This window comes from Lycorma delicatula, chromosome 8 (genome assembly GCF_047948215.1).
Source record: "Lycorma delicatula isolate Av1 chromosome 8, ASM4794821v1, whole genome shotgun sequence".
Taxonomy (NCBI): Eukaryota; Metazoa; Arthropoda; class Insecta; order Hemiptera; family Fulgoridae; genus Lycorma; species Lycorma delicatula.
The window spans coordinates 12,782,563-12,792,383 of NC_134462.1; the positions used below are offsets into that span (position 1 = coordinate 12,782,563).

General features: G+C 28.6%; 1 protein-coding gene across 1 annotated transcript in view; it reads right to left on the reverse strand.

The window, feature by feature from the left end:
- Nucleotides 1–8,904, reverse strand: part of twz (BTB/POZ domain-containing protein twz) — a 381,095-nt gene extending 372,191 nt beyond the window's left edge. The window contains exon 1 of the mRNA XM_075373596.1: nt 8,840–8,904. Within this exon, the coding sequence (XP_075229711.1) occupies nt 8,840–8,883 (44 nt within the window). The 5' untranslated portion in view covers nt 8,884–8,904. The remainder of the gene's footprint in view (nt 1–8,839) is intronic.
- Nucleotides 8,905–9,821: the final 917 nt, after the last annotated feature.

Consider the following 9,821-nt stretch of genomic DNA (forward strand, 5'->3'; position numbering starts at 1 on the left):
TGTTTTTCTATGAAATGAGATCTCAACCGAATCTATAATTTATCTCAATAAATTTTTATATACTTTTAAAGTTGTAAAGTTCTTTTTGAATCACCCGGTATACATTTATTTTCGTCTAACAATTAAATAAATTAATTTTAATTAAAAATCTAACCTTACAATTTCTAAGAGAATAAAAATGTAATTTTATGAGAAAAAATCATGTAATTATTTCAATTGTGCTATTTCCGTAACGTTTTATTACTGGAAGGAATTTACCTACTGAGGCTACTAATAAAAAAATTCATTCTATATAATTTTATTTGAATAAATAAGAGCTTTTATTCAATTAACTTCTAATTGACAATTTTAAAATAGAATGGTTTTATATTAAACAATAAAACAATATATTTAATTAGCGAAGTATGTATAAATTGCTAAGTAATAAGTAGAGTATAGGTCTATGTATGTACGTAAAATAAAATCAATTTGCGTTAGCGATATACAAACGACAGTTAGAGTAATTATACTCAGCTTTGTCCAGTCCGGTCCGATCCAGTCATTGAAGTATTCAAGGGTAAGCTTATAAGAAACAGTTCAATGCATTATTGTACCTTGAAGCGGTACAACTCTCCTAACTATAGAAATTTATATACTTTAATGTTATTTATCCCGGTAAAGAGAAAGGCATACAAATTCTTATTCGATGAAGAAAAAAATATAGGTATATGTATACTGTATGTTAAGTAAACTTAAAATAACTTAATATGGTGACTGTAATAACATATTATGTATATATATAATTTATTAAATAATAATTTATTAACACATTAGACTGTAGTATGGAATATTTTTAACTTTTCCTTAGGCATAAAAAATGTAAACCAATTTATTTCAATATCTCTTGATCTGGAATTCTGTACGATCCGAGTAGATTCTCTATGTTCAAAGTAGTTCTTAAAGAATTAAAATAATTTAAAAAAAAAATGAAATTAATAAAAAAATAATAATATCGATTAGTATTCTACTCATAAAGCTAGCTTTAAATTCGATTTCCGGTAAAATACGATAGCGTCATATCAATATATTACAATTGAATGTATTCCATATTTTGAATTTTGTAATTTACTGTGATTAAATTAAAAAAAACAACTTCTATTAAATAAATGGAAAGAGTTTTATTATAAGCGACTTTTTTATACCATACTATAAAAGGTAACTGAATTTAATTCGATGGTTTTAAAATTAAACGGAATTTCAGACGGATTGGATTTCTTATCGAAAAGAAATAAATTTTAATAAAAGATACAACCGAGTTTATTGAACAGTGTTAAATGTAAACGTACAATCAATGGTAGAATTTTAAAATATAATAGAATAATAAAATTTATTAAGGTCGTCGATATAACTTTACTAAAAAGAAAAACATATATAAAAAACGTCGGTTAAATGTGAAAAAGTTTGAACAATGCCTCATAATTTTAATGTTACCACGGTTTTGTCTTTTGAATTAACATCTGTCTCCGGTAACTTTGAAAATGCTAAACACAAAATTAAACCATCGAAATGATGAGGACGTGAAAATTAATGTGTAAGTGGAGATAATTATAATTTTAGATAGTAGAACCAATAAAAGAAAGATTGAAAATTGAATAACCAAATATTTGGCTCATAAATATATAATACAGTAGGAAATAAAAAAAAAAAATACAGTACTTGAAAACTGGATATAAAGTAAAAAAAATAATAATTATCACCAATAAACAGGTTTTTGTTTAAGTATTATTGTTTCTCAAGTATTTTTTTTATTTTCTGTATCTATAAATATTTTTATTAACCAATTACTTTAAAAATAGTAACGACGATTTTTTGACAATCAAAATGTGCACTTTATATAAACTCTTTTAATGTCCTCAAGTTTTTGAAACCATTCAAGATGATTTTTACTACCTTATACTGTATTGTGATCGCAAAAAATTTCGGTTATCAGATTTCAACGGAAATATCCATTTTGACCATCCCTGAATCCATTTTTATTTCGGTGTGACGTCTGTACGTACGTATGTTCATTTTTAAGACTGTTGTAACATTTAGTTGTGCACCTTCCATTTTGATTACAATCGACTGTACAAAATCCAAACAATTTGGATTTTGTTTTTTTCTTAACTGTAGTAATAAGCCCTTTTTGAAAGCTTTTCAACGATATATATAAGTTGTACTTATTTTCATTGGTTCCAGAGTTATAGCCAAATAAAATTTTAATTAATGAAACATTTGGGTCTTACAAGGGGAAGGCACATCGGTTCGAATCAGACTTCATTTCTTTTTTTTAATTTAAATATATTGATTTATTAATAATTATTAACTTATTGTAAAAAAGTTTATAATAATTCAATAATAAGAATGAAAAAAAAATGGAAAAATAGGAGAAGTTATTAATGAAATAAACTTTTGTGTACTTTTCATTTTAAAAAAATGTGTATATATACGTAATTTAATAAGCGTATAAGGAAATCATGTGATGTCCACATCAGATTTTTTATATTGTTTTGCTGTATTCTGTAGGATTAATTTTTTTTATAAAGGTAATTTAATAACTTTCATAACAGTAATAGGTGACTCATTAATAAGGGTGATTATAAGCATAATCTTTTTTGGGTATGATGGTTAATATTCGGTAATAATAAAATCTTTTTTCAACAGCAATTATTTATAATAAAGCGAGAACTTTATTACCAACAGGTGGAAGCGGGAACTTTAATCATTCTTAAAAAAAAAAATCAAAAAACTGTTGTTCCGTTACCACTTTAATATTTATCAGAATAATTCAGTGCTGTCAACCCGTACCGTTTTAATTTTAGGTACAGATTTTTAAAAACTTATTCAGTACTGAAAAATATACCTCTGATAAAAAGAATAATTATGTAGATCTGAAACAATGACACTGTAAGAACCGCAGTATTACGTATCCCAAAACGATCGTTCAGCTTTATACAGCTTATTGAAACAACAATGTACGAAAGAATTACTACAACATTCGTATCATATAAATTTTAAATAATACAGGCTCAAAATGACGATCAAGTTTTAAGTAATGCAGGCACAAATCTTCAAAACGAAAGCGTTATTCACGATATGCAAATGACTAATGTATCGTTTTCCGCTTGTATGAATAAAGAAAACTTCCGGTATCGGACAACAAATAATCATGATAAAATGCCTGAAAATCATTTAACAGAACTACAATACGCAGTAAGATCCCCTGGTATAATAAGTCTATATTTCTTTGAAGACAATGATGGGAATTCTGTTTTCGACATTTCACAACGACCTTGTTTTACCAAAATATTGGAGGAGCCTAACTGAATTTGAAAAATATGTACAAGACGAAATAATGCTGATGTTGAGAAAAGTAATTTTTTAAATATACATGTTTAAAAATGTGAACAATAAAACACAGTTTTTATGGTATCAAATACTGCAGATAAAGTTACGTTAATTTTTAATTTCCAAAAAAAGTTTGGAAAATATTTAAACCGAAAGGAAATAAAACAAAAAATTCAATTTTAAGAGGAGGGGGTTGGTGTTTTGAAAATATTTTTTTGTTTAATTTATAGCAATTTAAAAAAAACAAATTTTCCGAATTTTTTTCTAAAGTGCTTCTGAAAAAAATCTAAATTAATTTTTTCGTGATCCTCTCTCCCTATTTGTAGAAATATTTGTGCTAAATTTGAAGAAAATCGGTTCGATCATCCTGAAAGGTAAAGCCAAAAGCAGTGCCACATACATACACACTCACATAATACATATGTTATTTTGTCAGTCTAGATGAACTAGTTGGATCCTAAAACGTAAAGATTTGCAAAAATAATCGGCAACCCAATTACTTTCCCCTTACGTCTAATTATATTCGCTCGCCTGAAAAGTAAAATATTTAGATATATCAACATCTATTGAAATAGATAAAAAATCATTTCTTATTATTTTATATCTCTTATTCTTTTAAAAATAGTTTTTACTTTACAAATAACTCGTCATTTTATCTACAACAAAATGAAACTTATTTAAATTATTTGAACCCAGCTACCAGTAAAGGTAATATACATGAGCTATTGTCCACAGTAGTTGTATTATGCTCACTAATTTATGTGTATGAACTTCTTTTTCTTTCTTTATCCTTATATCTCTTTCTCTACATGTGTTTGTGTGTGTGTGTGTGTGTGTGTGTGTGTGTGTGTGTGTGTGTGTGTGTGTGTGCATGTGTGCGCGCATAAATGTGCACCTGGAGGAAATAAAAAAGAGAATTCATTTCGTACGTGTAATAAATGAGGAGAGACGTTAGCAGTGGCTGTTGTATACGAAATGAAGGCTTTTAAGTGTGTGTTAGTTTGTAAATGTGTACGTGTAGTATATATTCAGCCTGAACCGGTAGCGAGCTCGAAAAACGCCAGAAGCTACCTTCGACCCGCTGTGCTCCGCTCGCCGCAATGCATATACGTGTTATAGTGTCGTACCTTACCGTAAGTATCCTGTAGGTGTGTATGTATGCGTACGTTTTATGTTATGGTAGTCACTGGATTATTAAAATTAAAGGTCCTGTGCTCGGTTCAATTGTCTCCGCAATATGTATACTGCTTGCCGGACTTAAATCCTTCAGGGTATGCCAGTCAAGCAGCCTTTCAAAACTCTGTTACGGTACTGTAATCCCCTCACTCTTCACTTATTTGTTACTGTCTAAACTAAACATAAAACATATTACTGTTCATGTATCCTCATACATTCAAGGATAAACCTGCAATTTATTTTTAATGCGTCATATGAAAAAAAAAATTAAAAGTTAAAGGTTTTGTTCTCCTGTACTCCATAAATTGTTCTCGTTAAAATCAAAATTTTGATTAAGGCCAAATTAAGTAATTTAAAGTTTATTTTATCAAAAGAAAAATTTTCTAAATTTCACCCCTGGCTAGATTTTATAATAATGATGTAGACAGTAGTTTTAATACCGTAGACTCTATTATAAATGAGTTACAAACTCAAATTGGTATATAATGATTAGAATTCGAATCAAAATTAACCGGACTGTTTTTTTATTTAAATGTTTTGTTCGCTGACCTGCTTTATTCGCTGTTTCTTTTGGGTCGTTAATTTAGGAAGTGAGCTGAATTTTTGTAAACTACGCGATAATGATGATTGTTATAAAGAAAGGTTATCAAAGTCAGTAAAATTTATATGAAGAATAAACAAGCTCATTTTGTAATATTTTAAACGCATTTTAAAAGCTTCCAAACATTGTGCACTCACTACAAAAAAAAAACCAAATTGTTTTTTTTGCATTAATTTCAACTTTTTAGCCGTCAATCATTTTGTTTCAATTAATTTTTGTTACGTTTGAAGGGAATAAAAGACAAAATGTTCAGCGAATGATTGATTAGAATAATAATTTTCTGTTATTTGACTGGTTTAATGCTATTATTCATTATTTTCTGTTCTATTCTTAACTCCTGTGCTCCATATAACTGCTGCAATCTACATCCTCGGTTATTTATTTTATATGCCCCTTGGTGGTCTTCATTTTCTATACTTCCCTTTATACTGAATTAATTAAAACTAGATATATTTAATATAAGGTCTACCACAAACAGATGAACGTAGTCTCCTAATCTCTTTTCAAGCGCCTCCTAATTTTGTACATTCTCTATATAACACCACATTAGGATTTATTCTTTTCTAATTCAACATACTTCACTACCATAAAACGCTACATTTCAGTTTGAGCACCTTCATCATGCTTTAACCAATATTTGTTGTTTTTTTTATTCTTTAAGAAAGTCCTCATTGCTTATGCCAATCAGCTTTTGATTTCCGATTTAAATGTTATTATTATTAGTTAACAAAATTTTGCAACTTAGTACATTATTACCTTCTATCTTAATATTTAATTTTCATAATTTAATTTTCTCTTATTTACATTTAATTTTGGTTTTTACTAAACGAACAATTTCATTAGTGAATCTCAGTATTTTTAATAGTGATGAAATTAAATTTTCTTCCGCAATTGTAGTGATTGTTTTATACACATATTGAGAAACGTGTTATTCTTTGAGAAAAGAGATTTCAAACGACATAGAAACTACATTATATATCTTATCCTTTACTTCACTGTATATCAAATTTTATATAAATTTATGTATATATATATATATATATATATATATATATATATATATATATATTAAAAAAAGGAAATGCAATAATGTAAAATATCAAGGACAATTTATACAGAATGATTTTTTCGAAAGGTAAATTTCATCGAACAATGAAATATATATGTGTATATATTTAAAGAGGCATTATTATTATTATTTTATGTAGGGTGATGGTAGGGTTGAAAAGAATAGAAGAGGAGTAGGAAGTGTAGAAGAGAGGGGAGTAGGTAGGAAGGGTGTTTGAGATTAGTTCACGTGATCATAGGAGAGCGGTGAATATGTTTTATTCATTTATTAAAATGCCCTTCGCATTGTCTTGTCGTAATAACCATCATGGTATTTCATGTCCGCCTATACAACTAATTACATAATACGTATGTATATATATATATATATATATATATGATGGTGAAGTCTTTATACGGTATCACTTGTATGAATTAGATGGAGAAATAGAAATATGTATTGTAATAAAGACTATATATATAAAGTACACATAAAGAGTGGACGGCTTTAAAAATTGGGGGAAGTTTTTTATTTTGTATGGAAATGAAGGTTGTCACAAGAGAGAAAATGGCAAAGGTGACATTACACTTAAACGTATACTTCCGATTAAAGTTAAAGAAGGGAGAAAAAATGCAATCCTTTTAAGTCTTCCCAACAACAAAACAAAAAAAAAAACGCACAAAATATATTAACGTCCAAAGGGTTAAAGAAATAAAGATTGAAAAGTCCAATAATGTAAATTTATAAAGTTGTCCGTCGTATGTTTCTTTTTGGATTACTATTTTATTATTATTTTGAAACCCTTTTATGCATTAAAAAATAAATATATTGTTACAATAATTTGTTATTCGTCCTTTGAAATCGGAATTTCATCTTTTTTTAAAAAACAAAATCTGACTTTTAATGACAAGCCAGATTAAAATAAAACAATATTTATCCTTCTGTTAGATTATTGAAAAAAAAAAATAACAAGAAACATATTAACTGTTAAATTACTGTTATTTATTCTCCTATTAATTGCAGAACCTGCCGGGAATTTAATATTATATATTCGTTTTTATTTTAAGATGAACAGAGTTGGGGATTGCGTTCCGGTCCTTTGTAGATCAGGTTTTGAAATTTTTTTTACTCTGGTTATTCCTCGCAAGATTAACAAAAATATTTCTGTTATTCTCTCGACAAGTTGTCCAATCATACAATCCACTGAAGGCCACAATGTTAATCTCTCTTTTACTGATGAATTACTTTACCAAAGAAACCTACGAAATGTGAAAATGGAAATTTGTAGCTTATAAAAATGTCGTGTCTGACCGGGATTCGAACCAGGGACCTTCGGATGAAAGGCTGAGACTCTACAATTCCGCCCAGGAGATCGACAAATTCTTTCGATTTAGTAGGAATGCATTTGATGGGGCCCTAGTTTTTGGAGGATATAATGTACATGTACTCCCTTCGTGGACGGAGTCATATATGGTATCATTAGGTTAATAAATATAACCTATCGGTTTGGTCTAGTGGTGAACGCGTCTTCCCAAATCAGCTGATTTGGAAGTCGAGAGTTCCAGCGTTCAAATTTCTATTAAAGTCAGTTATTTTTAGACGGATTTAAATACTAGATCGTGGATACCGGTGTTCTTTGGTGGTTGGGTTTTCAATTAACCACACATCTCAGAAATGGTCGAACTGAGCCTGTACAAGACTATACTCATTCATACATATCATCCTCTGAAGTATTATCTGAAAGGTAATTACCGGAGGCTAGACGGAAAAAAGAAAGGTTTATAAATGTAAGATGAAGGAAGGAGAATAATTAGAATGTATGGAAAATATAAGAGGATTATATGTTTCGTTTTTTTTTTATTTCCCAAATCAAGCATAAAATTTCATAAACAATATATAATAATTTTAGTTCAAATACGTACGAGTAAAATGCTAAACGTAAAGATTTTCAAAAATCCCGATACCAATTTTTTATTTATTGGCTATACTATCCCCTTTAATAAAGCTATTGTAGCTGTATTCGCCGGGAAAGTAAAAATTTTATAATTCATGATGAAAATTCTTGATAATATCCTTAATGTAACTATAAGCTTGGAGGTTTTTTTTTTAATAATTTGTAGATAAGAGATTGTTGCTGGGATCACGTTTCGAAAGTTTTGCTTATTTAGTCTTTTTAGATTTATCCGGGTCATGCGTCCGAGAAATCTTTATTTTCTTTTTTTCATAATTTATGTAAAACTATGAGGAAATAAAGCCTAAACTGACGCCTTAATTGTTTTTATGCCTTAGGTTTTACACCTAAATTGTTAAATAGGTTCTTATCAAGACTCAATGATGGTCATGTTCGCTTTACATATGGAAATTATTGTATTTACACAGTTAATTATATTATATTAATCTATTTTTTTGGGGAATAATAACTAACTTTGTTAAAGTATACTAACATACTATGTTAGTATTAGGTTTTGATACTAACAAAGCCTAACAAATTTTAAAATTTAAAGACTAATACAATTTAGAGAGCTAAAGATGATATGAGAGATTAATGAGTCGATTTATTAGCACACTAACTGTAGTTTAAACATTAAAAAGATTGAACAGTTTTTAATTTACATTTTGTTTTTTAATAAACATAAAAAAACACATACCTTTTTATCAATAGTATTTTTTCCATTATTGTATTCTTTTCCATAAACAAGTCAATTTTTGTGAATCTTACCTGCAAAAAAACAAAATAAAAACTAATTATTTCAATAAATTATTTTTGTTTTCTTTTAAGATTTATTTAATTCATTCTTTTCGCTTGTAAATTCAATCCTAATATTTTTTTTTTCGTCTTCAGTCATTTGACTGGTTTGATGCAACTCTCCAAGATTCCCTATCTAGTGCTAGTCGTTTCATTTCAGTATACCCTCTACATCCTACATCCCTAACAATTTGTTTTACATATTTCAAACGTGGCCTGCCTACACAATTTTTTCCTTCTACCAGTCCTTCCCATATCAAAGCGACTATTCCAGGATGCCTTAGTATGTGGCCTATAAGTCTGTCTCTTCTTTTAACTATATTTTTCCAAATGCTTCTTTCATCATCTATTTGCCGCAATACCTCTTCATTTGTCACTTTATCCACCCATCTGATTTTTAACATTCTCCTATAGCACCGCATTTCAAAAGCTTCTAATCTTTTCTTCTCAGATACTCCGATCGTCCAAGTTTCACTTCCATATAAAGCGACACTCCAAACATATACTTTCAAAAATCTTTTCCTGACATTTAAATTAATTTTTGATGTAAACAAATTATATTTCTTACTGAAGGCTTGTTTAGCTTGTGCTATTTGGCATTTTATATCGCTCCTGTTTCGTCCATCTTTAATAATTCTACTTCCCAAATAACAAAATTCTTCTACCTCCATAATATTTTCTCCTCCTATTTTCACATTCAGTGGTCCATCTTTGTTATTTCTACTACATTTCATTACTTTTGTTTTGTTCTTGTTTATTTTCACGCGATAGTTCTTGCGTAGGACTTCATCTATGCCGTTCATTGTTTCTTCTAAATCCTGTTTACTCTCGGCTAGAATTACTATATCATCAGCAAATCGTAGCATCTTTGTTTTCACCTTGTA